Source organism: Anopheles nili (genome assembly GCF_943737925.1).
Source record: "Anopheles nili chromosome X unlocalized genomic scaffold, idAnoNiliSN_F5_01 X_unloc_19, whole genome shotgun sequence".
NCBI lineage: Eukaryota > Metazoa > Arthropoda > Insecta > Diptera > Culicidae > Anopheles > Anopheles nili.
Genome location: NW_026525477.1, coordinates 15,066 through 28,299, shown reverse-complemented (window position 1 = coordinate 28,299; position 13,234 = coordinate 15,066). Strand labels below are relative to the sequence as shown.

The window sequence follows — 13,234 nt, the reverse complement described above, 5'->3', positions numbered from 1 at the left end:
CTGCTTTTTCGTTCCCTCGAATGTTTGCATGGCTGGGAATCCAACATAAGGATACTGTGGATTCCTGTGCAAGTTGTTCGAGCTTTTGGATGTTAGCGTCTCTGGAGTTGCCGTGTTCTAAAGCAGAGAGTACGCTGGCACTATCTGTGAATATGACAGATGGTTTGTCGGAACGTAGGCAGTCTTCTATTGCAATGATGATGGCTATTGCTTCGGCAGAAAAGGATGATGTATGTTCTGGCAGTTTGATGGCGATTTTGTCAAATTTGGAATAAATTCCACAGCCCGCTGTGTTGTTGTGGCTAGAGCCATCTGTGTAAATGTGGTGGTGGTGTTTGTAATATGTTTGGCGCATTTCAGAGAAAAGAGTGTTGGTTTCAATCTTTCGTTGCTGTTTGTTGAAACTGTCTCTGAAATGCCAGTCGCTACCAGAAGTCGACCGAGCTGCTGATCCGCAAGCTGCCCTTCCAGCGGCTGGTGCGTGAGATCGCCCAGGACTTCAAGACCGATCTGCGCTTCCAGAGCTCGGCCGTGATGGCGCTGCAGGAGGCCAGCGAGGCGTACTTGGTCGGTCTGTTCGAGGACACGAATCTGTGCGCGATTCACGCCAAGCGTGTTACCATCATGCCAAAGGACATCCAGCTGGCGCGTCGTATCCGTGGCGAGCGTGCTTAAGTGTTCGGTCGATCGGTCGGTCGATCGGTCGGTTGGTCGGTCGGTCGGTCGGTCGGTCAGTCTGTTGGGTCCCACAAAAAACGGTCCTTTTCAGGACCATCAATTGTCTATTGAAAAGAATTGAGGTCTAGCTTCCCGACACCTAGGGAAAGGGAGGTTGCGGGTGGGGAATATAGTGAAACATAGTTCTTTGCAGCTAAACATGCATCGGATCCACGCATCGGGTGTATTTTGTCTGAAAAATGAAAAGTGAAACAAAAAAAAGCTGTTCACGAAGGAGTTCCGTTATTACCCGTATACTTTTCAATAGTTTTGCCGATGATGAACGGGTTGGTTGGTAGTTGTTGATTTGTGCTTGGAGCAAGGACGAGGAATACTAGATCCCCGTTTGCGTTGTTAAGATCCATCCACTTTGGAACGGGTCTACTTCTTCCGCTTTGACCCAGAGGGGGGTAGTCCCTCCTGGGATCATGCGGGTCCGACATCCTGTCGGTCCGCCTCACTCTCCTTGTTCTTTTTGAGGATGTTTTCTCTCTGGTAAGTCTTCTTCTTCACTATGCGGGAAATACTGTGTGTTTTTGTTCTTCACTATTACACTGGCTGTATGTCACGCCCACTTATTTTGGTCCACCGTTTTTTACACTTTTGAACTTAGGCACAAAGCCACTACCACTTTCTTTTGTTTTCTGCAAAATTAGGCAAAGGAGGAGCTAAGCTAAGCGTCAACGATAAACATATGCTGTGTGATAACATCCAGGGCCATCGATGCAATTCTGTACTCCGTACGCGTTTTGGTTGCCTCACCCCATCTTCCCCCCTGTTCCTCTCTCCCTCTCCTTCGTGAACAGTTTTTTTTTGTTTCACTTTTCATTTTTCAGACAAAATACACCCGATGCGTGGATCCGATGCATGGTTAGCTGCAAAGAACTATGTTTCACTATATTCCCCACCCGCAACCTCCCTTTCCCTAGGTGTCGGGAAGCTAGACCTCAATTCTTTTCAATAGACAATTGATGGTCCTGAAAAGGACCGTTTTTTGTGGGACCCAACAGACTGACCGACCGACCGACCGACCGACCAACCGACCGATCGACCGACCGATCGACCGAACACTTAAGCACGCTCGCCACGGATACGACGCGCCAGCTGGATGTCCTTTGGCATGATGGTAACACGCTTGGCGTGAATCGCGCACAGATTCGTGTCCTCGAACAGACCGACCAAGTACGCCTCGCTGGCCTCCTGCAGCGCCATCACGGCCGAGCTCTGGAAGCGCAGATCGGTCTTGAAGTCCTGGGCGATCTCACGCACCAGCCGCTGGAAGGGCAGCTTGCGGATCAGCAGCTCGGTCGACTTCTGGTAGCGACGGATCTCGCGCAGCGCGACCGTACCGGGGCGGTAACGATGGGGCTTCTTCACACCACCAGTGGCCGGGGCACTCTTGCGCGCTGCCTTGGTGGCGAGCTGCTTGCGGGGAGCCTTTCCTCCGGTTCAAGTCATATAGAAAGCTCTAGCAAAGCCGCGGGCTTTTGACCGTTCGTTGGCTTGTGGTTGAGCCAACCATTTCCCAAGAACAAACGTGTATGATCTGTGTGGTGAACACGTGCGATATCCTCTTAACCACGCGTCGACCGTTACGCTTACGGTGTTGAGTTGGCAGCAGGTCTAGCTGTTTTGTCATACAATTTCGCGGGATATCAATGTTCGATGGCCATGGATTACGGGGAATCCTTTTATAGAGCAGTCTTCGGTTGTATGTGAAACAACCCAATCAATCTTCTTCTTCTTTACTGGCCCGATCATTGAAGTCCTGTGTACAAAACAATCAATCAATATTCAGTCAGCTGCCATACAATCAATATTCAGTCAGTCTTGTGGTTTGTGTAATCTGCTCTGATGCTCCTTGCATGTAAGGAAAGGTTCGCCGTCGTTTCACTATCGTTTACCGGCCCCTACAAATAAAAGCACGAATTGTTTAAAAATCGTCTAACCTAATCTGCAGCATACATACCATACCATACCATACCATACCATACTAGCCGCTCGGCACCCAGGCGCACAGAGAATTTGAGCTTCTTCTTCAGCTTCGTTCAGCTTCAATTGGCATTGGCAATCACAACTTTGTTTGGTCCTAAGCACCGGTGGTCCTAAGCATCGATGCCGTACATCCAACCTGACACTCCTTACAATTAATACAATTGTCACACACAGTGGCGAAATGTAAAAAACAAAACCACCCTATGTTTATGCTAGTGCCGTTTGACGTTTGCATGGTGATTTTTTTGGGTGCTGTTCACATCGACCAGATGACCAGAAATTCAACAGAAATGCGTTCCTGTGCGCAAATTGTTGCATGATAATTATCGCCGCATTGCCTACAACCATTCTGCAGCGATATATGTTGCGTTTTTATCATTTCTTTGCCCATTACGTACACTGGCGTGCGGACGAGAAACTACAAAAAACCACAAAAAAACTAAAACACCGTATCGCAGTGCTGACGTACTAATTAAGTACATTTTTTACAACCATCCAACACTGAAAAACAACGCTTTTTTACGATTTTCATGAAAATTGTTCACACTCATTTGCACACACAAACCCACCAAGCCCAACATAAAAACCCATGGTTGAGTGTTTTTACTTAAATTTACTATTTTACTGAATTTCTGAACGCTTAATCACCGATAAATACCGCTTTTTTACGATTTTCATGCAAATTAGGTTACACACATTTTCACACCAAAACTCACGAAAACCAACAAAAACAACCAAAAATGAGTGGTTTTACTCTAGCTTACTATTTTAGTGAATTTTTGCAACCTCTACTACCGATAAATACCGCTTTACGACCATTGCGATAAAATTCAACTGTTCCATGCATCAATTAATAACACCAATAATAAGAATAATAATGTCAATAATAATGAGAATAATTTATTTCATTTACCAACATACACATTATCAATTTTTTTTTTGTGTATTTTTATAGAGACTTTGAGCCGGCGTGGCTACATTCGCCTCTAAAGTTCCGTATATTCCGATGTTGTTTGGCTTTGCAGCTGTGAGGTGGTTATATTTGCTGCTTTAGATTGGTGAGCCGTAGGAATTGAAGTAATTTCGCTTCGCTTTTTTTATCCGGATATAATATTTTGTGCAGTTGTGGGTCAAGAAGGCAGGAGGTACGGTGCCTTGAGAATCCTAGACAGTCCACAAGAATATGTTGGACTGTAATAGAAACTCCACAGTAACTGCATAGTGGCGGAGGCGCTCGATCTAATATGTGTGTGTGTGTAAGCCGTGTATGGCCGATGCGTAGGCGGGACAGAGTTTTTTGATCATTGCTGTTATTAGTATCAGGCCAGGGTGTTGTAGTTGTTTTTATTTGTCTTAATAGTGGTTGTTGTAGGTTGGACCAGGTGTATTCCCAGCTTGTGGCTATTGCTTGATTGGTTGAGTTCTGTATATCTTTCCTGGTTATTGGGTCGTGGTTTGTATGGGTTTTATTTCTGCCTTTAGTGGCTAAGAGGTCTGCTTTTTCGTTCCCTCGAATGTTTGCATGGCTGGGAATCCAACATAAGGATACTGTGGATTCCTGTGCAAGTTGTTCGAGCTTTTGGATGTTAGCGTCTCTGGAGTTGCCGTGTTCTAAAGCAGAGAGTACGCTGGCACTATCTGTGAATATGACAGATGGTTTGTCGGAACGTAGGCAGTCTTCTATTGCAATGATGATGGCTATTGCTTCGGCAGAAAAGGATGATGTATGTTCTGGCAGTTTGATGGCGATTTTGTCAAATTTGGAATAAATTCCACAGCCCGCTGTGTTGTTGTGGCTAGAGCCATCTGTGTAAATGTGGTGGTGGTCTTTGTAATATGTTTGGCGCATTTCAGAGAAAAGAGTGTTGGTTTCAATCTTTCGTTGCTGTTTGTTGAAACTGTCTCTGAAATGCCAGTCGCTACCAGAAGTCGACCGAGCTGCTGATCCGCAAGCTGCCCTTCCAGCGGCTGGTGCGTGAGATCGCCCAGGACTTCAAGACCGATCTGCGCTTCCAGAGCTCGGCCGTGATGGCGCTGCAGGAGGCCAGCGAGGCGTACTTGGTCGGTCTGTTCGAGGACACGAATCTGTGCGCGATTCACGCCAAGCGTGTTACCATCATGCCAAAGGACATCCAGCTGGCGCGTCGTATCCGTGGCGAGCGTGCTTAAGTGTTCGGTCGATCGGTCGGTCGATCGGTCGGTTGGTCGGTCGGTCGGTCGGTCGGTCAGTCTGTTGGGTCCCACAAAAAACGGTCCTTTTCAGGACCATCAATTGTCTATTGAAAAGAATTGAGGTCTAGCTTCCCGACACCTAGGGAAAGGGAGGTTGCGGGTGGGGAATATAGTGAAACATAGTTCTTTGCAGCTAAACATGCATCGGATCCACGCATCGGGTGTATTTTGTCTGAAAAATGAAAAGTGAAACAAAAAAAAGCTGTTCACGAAGGAGTTCCGTTATTACCCGTATACTTTTCAATAGTTTTGCCGATGATGAACGGGTTGGTTGGTAGTTGTTGATTTGTGCTTGGAGCAAGGACGAGGAATACTAGATCCCCGTTTGCGTTGTTAAGATCCATCCACTTTGGAACGGGTCTACTTCTTCCGCTTTGACCCAGAGGGGGGTAGTCCCTCCTGGGATCATGCGGGTCCGACATCCTGTCGGTCCGCCTCACTCTCCTTGTTCTTTTTGAGGATGTTTTCTCTCTGGTAAGTCTTCTTCTTCACTATGCGGGAAATACTGTGTGTTTTTGTTCTTCACTATTACACTGGCTGTATGTCACGCCCACTTATTTTGGTCCACCGTTTTTTACACTTTTGAACTTAGGCACAAAGCCACTACCACTTTCTTTTGTTTTCTGCAAAATTAGGCAAAGGAGGAGCTAAGCTAAGCGTCAACGATAAACATATGCTGTGTGATAACATCCAGGGACATCGATGCAATTCTGTACTCCGTACGCGTTTTGGTTGCCTCACCCCATCTTCCCCCCTGTTCCTCTCTCCCTCTCCTTCGTGAACAGTTTTTTTTTGTTTCACTTTTCATTTTTCAGACAAAATACACCCGATGCGTGGATCCGATGCATGGTTAGCTGCAAAGAACTATGTTTCACTATATTCCCCACCCGCAACCTCCCTTTCCCTAGGTGTCGGGAAGCTAGACCTCAATTCTTTTCAATAGACAATTGATGGTCCTGAAAAGGACCGTTTTTTGTGGGACCCAACAGACTGACCGACCGACCGACCGACCGACCAACCGACCGATCGACCGACCGATCGACCGAACACTTAAGCACGCTCGCCACGGATACGACGCGCCAGCTGGATGTCCTTTGGCATGATGGTAACACGCTTGGCGTGAATCGCGCACAGATTCGTGTCCTCGAACAAACCGACCAAATACGCCTCGCTGGCCTCCTGCAGCGCCATCACGGCCGAGCTCTGGAAGCGCAGATCGGTCTTGAAGTCCTGGGCGATCTCACGCACCAGCCGCTGGAAGGGCAGCTTGCGGATCAGCAGCTCGGTCGACTTCTGGTAGCGACGGATCTCGCGCAGCGCGACCGTACCGGGGCGGTAACGATGGGGCTTCTTCACACCACCAGTGGCCGGGGCACTCTTGCGCGCTGCCTTGGTGGCGAGCTGCTTGCGGGGAGCCTTTCCTCCGGTTCAAGTCATATAGAAAGCTCTAGCAAAGCCGCGGGCTTTTGACCGTTCGTTGGCTTGTGGTTGAGCCAACCATTTCCCAAGAACAAACGTGTATGATCTGTGTGGTGAACACGTGCGATATCCTCTTAACCACGCGTCGACCGTTACGCTTACGGTGTTGAGTTGGCAGCAGGTCTAGCTGTTTTGTCATACAATTTCGCGGGATATCAATGTTCGATGGCCATGGATTACGGGGAATCCTTTTATAGAGCAGTCTTCGGTTGTATGTGAAACAACCCAATCAATCTTCTTCTTCTTTACTGGCCCGATCATTGAAGTCCTGTGTACAAAACAATCAATCAATATTCAGTCAGCTGCCATACAATCAATATTCAGTCAGTCTTGTGGTTTGTGTAATCTGCTCTGATGCTCCTTGCATGTAAGGGAAGGTTCGCCGTCGTTTCACTATCGTTTACCGGCCCCTACAAATAAAAGCACGAATTGTTTAAAAATTGTCTAACCTAATCTGCAGCATACATACCATACCATACCATACCATACTAGCCGCTCGGCACCCAGGCGCACAGAGAATTTGAGCTTCTTCTTCAGCTTCGTTCAGCTTCAATTGGCATTGGCAATCACAACTTTGTTTGGTCCTAAGCACCGGTGGTCCTAAGCATCGATGCCGTACATCCAACCTGACACTCCATACAATCAATACAATTGTCACACACAGTGGCGAAATGTAAAAAACAAAACCACCCTATGTTTATGCTAGTGCCGTTTGACGTTTGCATGGTGATTTTTTTGGGTGCTGTCCACATTACGCACGAATTGTGACTAGCAGCTAGCTACACTCGCAGGCGTCCCTTTTGCACACACGCACACGTTTCCTGGCGTGTCTATGGGCACGAATGATTTCCAGTAGAAACCATACACACACACACACACACGCGTGCGCGCACACACACACATCCTGTCACACTACTTGCGGCTGGCGGACGTCCGATCCCGTTCAAGTGCTGCGTACTAATGACACTTCCTTGTTTGCGTTGCGCCGGTAGTAGAGTGAGACAACCAAAGCAAAGCAGGATAACAGGTGAATTCGTGAGCGTAATGCAGCCAATATGGCAATGAATCGATGAATTTGTATATTGATTCGATGAACAGCGGAATAAAGCACGGTTGATACTATTTTTTTCGTGGAGTATTTGGATTCATATCACACTCATTTTTTTAATGAAAAAGTAAGCCGGAGGGGCAATATCACGGACCTGCCAGGAGGGAATTATCACGGACAGAACGGAAACGCGAATTAGAGAAAATGCAAAGCCATCCAGGGTCACCTAAAATGGAACGAATGGATGGGGATGGGTTCGACATGATGTATCTTATTAACAACGTGCGTGCCATGTCAGTCAAAAGGTGACTGACGGCAGCTTTTCCACATTTCCATATCACCCCTTTTTGGGGTGACGGCAAAAATGCTTCATATTAAAATGCCATTTTTGTATATTTAGAACAGCTATTATTCCCACTTATCACATTTATGACCAAACAGAAATACGAATGAACGCAAAAAAGCCAACAATTCATCGGAAATTCATCCAAAATTTCAGAGCCGGTGCAACCGTGGCTCTGACGTACGAGCTCGAAAAATCGCTAGAATCGTAGCATTTTGTGCACTTAATGAGCATTTAATGAACGGATTTAAAACTTTCATTGATAATTTTATTCTTGACTTTTTGAATTGAGCTAAATAAGTTTCGCTGCGAGTCCACTCAAGGTCACAGTGTAAGTTTTGAGTAACAGCATGTTTAGACCAGAGTTTTTGAAACAAGTTGGGTATCATCACCATTCTGCCTGGTAGAAAATGTAAAAAAAGGCCCGTTCCCCCTTTATTGTTGTACATTGCAGCGTGTCTTTGTGCACTCGAACTCGAATAGAATCACTCCACATCAATCAGTTGCCTAACGTTTGTATTTGGTGTATGACGCGCAACTTTACTTACAAAATTCAAATTCAGTGCTTCATTAAGCGCAATTGAACCTGCAAATTGATTGAGCACGACTTGGTGACATATCCCGTTCAAGCATAGCCTTTGCTAGGTTTGCTAGGTCCTTTGCCGCAGCTTCGCATTGAAAAATCTGATCCATCCACCCCAATTGCTATGTTCGTGTGCGCCTGGATCTGAGCTGACTTTCATTGTCGAACACCTTGCAGGTGAATCTCGAATCCGGCTTCCAAAAAGCATGCATTATGTCACCGTGTTCCGTGTCTTGCGGCGTTCTTGCCAGGAGAGTTGCTTTTCTCGTACATTTTGCTGGCGGATGGATGCACATCATCGTTGAGAGTATACATCGTGGAGGTGGTGTCGCCTTTGAGAAGCAAGCGATCGAAAAAAAAAAGAAAGCACAAATTGTTCAAAAATCGTCTAACCAAATCGGCTACACAACAAACCATACCTCAGTTTTCCTCTGGACAAGTTCTCTGGACAATTAACGGTGTGTACGGTGTGCGGGGTGCGGAGCATCTTCTCGACCTCTCCTTTCCGTCTGTCGTTCGTGGACGAAAGGGGTGTGGGGGGGGGGGGGGGGAACGGGGGGAACATTCCTCCAGAGTCAATACCCTACCGACTGGATGCCGCAGCTGGGGTGGTGGTGGCGAGGTTCGACATCCGAAGCCCCCCCCCCCGTCCTTCCCTCATCACCCCCGTGACCACCTATCCGTCAATTAAACTCCTGGCCATAGAACGGTGATTCGGGCGCGTGCTGATGTTCACACCGCACTCCGATTTCACTAGTTCGAGGGAGCCGGCGAGCGGGCGGGAAGGGAAGAGTGGCTGTGAGGTTGAGAGGATGGTGACTACATCGTTGAGAGGATGGTGATTTTTGCTACATCGCAGTAACCATAAATCGGCCGTGCTGTCGTTTTGCTCGTTGCCATCGTAAAGCCAGTGCGCGTTGCGTTGTTGCGAATGAATCTTTCGCACTCGGTTTTGCTACAAAAAAAAGGTCTACAAAATAAAATGTTTTTCCAACACACAGTGTGGTCGTCGTGGTTTTGATACTTTTCGGAGATCGATTGATGTTATACACGAGAATTTCGGATCATTTAAAAGCGCTTGAACGTTCGCGTAAGTTTCGGATCACTTAATTAACAATTTCGCTGCTTGTGGTGTCGAAAGGCAAAGATAGCAAAGAGAGCATTCCTTTAATTTTCTTAGTTTTTATACAATTTTTGAGTGCCACTCACGGGAGTGGCAACTCACTATTCACTCAAATCATCACTCGCTGGACTGTCAAACAAATAACTCCTTAACGAAACCAATTGTTCGTTAAGGTTGAACATCTTGGGCGAACATACTCCCCCCCATGACAAAACGTCATAATAAAGCCAAAACAGGATGCACGTACTACTAAACTGATGGCTTCGTTACGGGGAGTAAACATATTTTGGTAATTGGACGCGTTACTATTCCTTTTGTCGTTTTTAGTGTTACCACACGCGTAAGATGATCCTGTCCAGGGTGTATATCGACGATGCGCGCAAGTGGCCATTTGGTGATAGGAAGTGAATCGTCCACAAGGATGACCATTCGGCCAGGTATTATCTCACTACGATTCACTATCCGGTTTTCCTTCTGCATTTCCTGCAGATACTCGGTTGTCCAATGCTTCCAGAAGCGTTGAACAAGCAATTGCCAGCTTTGTAATTCGTCCAAAGTGTATGCCTTCAAACGAGTGTAGTCGGGTATGGGAACAGCATGCATTGATGTGCCGATTAAGAAGTGAGCAGGTGTAAGCGCCGCCAAATCATTGGGGTCATCCGTTAGCGGCAATAAAGGACGCGAGTTCATTGCTGCTTCTATCTGCTGCAGAATGGTGCTGTATCCTTCGTAAGAAAGCCTAGTACTGCCTAGCTGCCTGTAGAGGTGTCTTTTGGCAGTCTTTACCGCTGCTTCCCATAATCCACCGAAGTGTGGCGCCTTAGGTGGTGTAAAATGCCAAGTTATTCCCATGTCGGCGCAGTGAGATGTAATTTTGTTTTGTTGTTGCTCGTTCTGGAACATTTCAAACAGTTCATTAAGTTCGTTTGCAGCACCTTCAAAGTTTTTTCCGTTATCGTAATGTATATCCGATGGTAATCCGCGACGGGATGAGAAACGATGTAATGCGGCTAAGAATCCGGCAGTGGTGAGATCGCCAACAAGCTCCAGATGAACTGCCTTGGTTGCAAAACATACGAACACACACAAGTAACATTCAGCGGCAGCAGCTCTCTTGTGAGTTGGTTTAAGATAAAATGGGCCGGCGTAATCTACTCCACATATCGAAAACGGTCGGCTCAGAGTGATCCGTTCATACGGGAGTTGACCAGTTTGTTGTTGCATCACTGGCGGGTCCTGCCGTATGCAACGAAAGCAATTCCTCACGATTCTCTTTACCAAACGTCGCCCATCGAGTGGCCAATATTCTTCTCGAATCTGGGAAAGTAGTAGTCTTCCTCCGCCATGCATAAGCTTTTCATGAAAGTGCAGCGCGATGAGATGAGCTAGCTTATGGTTCTTGGGGAGCACGATGGGATGTTTAAATTGATAGGGAAGCTGCGCAAGTTTCAAACGCCCTCCTACTCGCACTATACCGTTTTCGTCGAGAAATGGATTCAATCGTCGTAGAGGTGAATGTTTTCCCACGACTTCTACCCTTTCAAGTAGCCGGATCTCCGATGAAAATTCGTCTTGCTGCGCCAGTTTACATAGTACGATTTTAGCAGCTTCCATAAACATGGGAGTAATCGACAATGTAGCGGGGGCAAATTGTGTTGACTGTTGTGTACGTGTTTTGTGTCTTGTGTTGTGTATAAACCGGGTGCAATATGCAACTATGTGTAAAAGCTTGGTGTATGACGATGTTAATTCGAACCAAGGGTGAGTGATCTGTACATTAGTGATCACAGCGCTTATCTGACGAGTTTCCATATCAGTTTCCGCAGCCAGTGTTGGATTCGATGCAGGCCATTGGGACGGAGCTGATGCTAACCAATCAGTACCGCAACTCCACATAGAACTCTTTAGCATTTCAGCTGCTGATATCCCTCGAGACACCAGGTCGGCAGGATTTGATGAGCCGGGGACGTGTCTCCACTGACGGGGATGTGAATAATTCTGGATCTCTGCAACGCGATTCGCCACGAATGTTTTCCAGGTGTTCGGGGGAGACGCAATCCAGTTCAAAGTCACCGTAGAATCTGACCAGAAAAACGATTCGGTTTCGTCGATCCTCATGGCTCGTCTAACACGATGATGGAGATGTGCTCCTAATACAGCAGCGCAAAGTTCTAATCTCGGCAATGTGATACGTTTCAGTGGGGCTACCCGGGATTTCGACGCGAGCAGAGTGACTCGTACTTGCCCCTGCTGGTCTTCGCAACGCGCGTAAATGCAGGCACCATATGCATTCTCCGATGCGTCTGCAAACGTATGAAATTGTACTTTGGAGTTAGATAAGAGCACATACCTATCGCTTTGGAAGTCAGCCAGATCTTGCCAGTCGTCAGTAACCGATTTCCATTTGCTACAGATTTGCGCTGGTACCGGATCATCCCATCCAATTTTCTGAAGCCACAACTCCTGCATCAGCAATTTCGCGCGTATGATTACTGGAGCGATCAATCCAAGTGGGTCAAACATTTGAGCAATGTTTGACAATATGTACCGCATGGTGAGGTGGGTGTTATTAATTGTCGGCGTCGACTCGAAACACAGAGTATCCATTTCGGGCTTCCAAGCGATGCCAAGTGCCTTCACTGTTTCGTTCGGAACAAACTGCAGGGAAGACTGTGTACCGATATGTTCCGCTGGTAGGCCGGTAAGCACGTCCAAACAGTTAGATGTCCACTTTCGAAGTTCGAATCCTCCTTTGGAGAGCAACTCGGTTAATTGTTGGCGAAGCATACGGGCTTCCTCTACGCTGTTCGCACCACCGATGAAATCGTCAACATAGAAGTTATTTTTTAGAGCGGGTGTAGCGAGTGGATAATCTACACCTTCATCGTCTGCAAGCTGCAATAATGTGCGGGTGGCCAAGAACGAGGATGGAGCCAAACCATATGTTACCGTATTCAGCTCGTACAATCTAATCGACGATTGTGGTGAGAAACGGAAGAAGATGCGAGCTAATCGTCGATCGTCTGGATGCAATACAATTTGTCTATACATTTTTGCGATATCAGCTACGACAGCGATCTTATAAGTTCGAAAACGCAAAATGATGTCGATGAGTTCATCTTGAACTATAGGTCCAACTCGTAATGTTTCATTCAGCGAGAAACCAGTCGACGTTTTAGCCGAACCATCAAATACAACTCTAACCTTCGTTGTGGAACTTGATGCCTTAAAAACTGTATGATGAGGTAGATAATAAGCAGCTGTATCGTCACATTCAGTGCTTATAGGAGACATGTGCCCCAGTTCCAAATACTCCTTCATGAATGCTTGGTACGCCTCTCGAAGTGCTGAATCGCGTTCCAATCTACGCTCAAGCAGCTCAAAGCGACGAATAGCTTGAGATCTAGACATACCGAGCTTTTCGCCGAAGTCTGGCTGTTTTGGAAGGCGAACAATATATCTACCGGTGTCGTCACGTTCCGTGGTGGCCTTGTAATAGGTTTCGCAATATCGTTCATCCAGTGAGTATGTATCATTTACGGTAAGTTCCTCTAAATTCCAAAATCGTTGTAACGACTCCTCCAAGGAGGTCATACAGACGGTTGTATACGACGTGGTAGAATCTGGTTGAGATACAGAGTGCTCAACGGCAGTTGTGCCGGTCATTACCCAGCCAAACACACTGTTCATCATGACGGGTAGATGAGGTGCTGG

General features: G+C 46.8%; 2 protein-coding genes across 2 annotated transcripts; one reads left to right on the top strand and one right to left on the bottom strand.

The window, feature by feature from the left end:
- Nucleotides 1–429: 429 nt before the first annotated feature.
- On the top strand, nt 430–675 carry LOC128729506 (histone H3-like; the record flags this gene model as incomplete). Its single annotated transcript, XM_053823055.1, has 1 exon — nt 430–675. A coding segment is annotated over one exon (246 nt), but the record flags the coding sequence as incomplete, so codon positions are not given.
- Nucleotides 676–1,788: 1,113 nt separating this feature from the next.
- Nucleotides 1,789–6,366, bottom strand: LOC128729511 (histone H3-like; the record flags this gene model as incomplete). The annotated part of the gene is made up of 2 exons (XM_053823059.1): nt 1,789–2,160; nt 6,007–6,366. Coding segments are annotated over 2 exons (732 nt in total), but the record flags the coding sequence as incomplete, so codon positions are not given.
- Nucleotides 6,367–13,234: the final 6,868 nt, after the last annotated feature.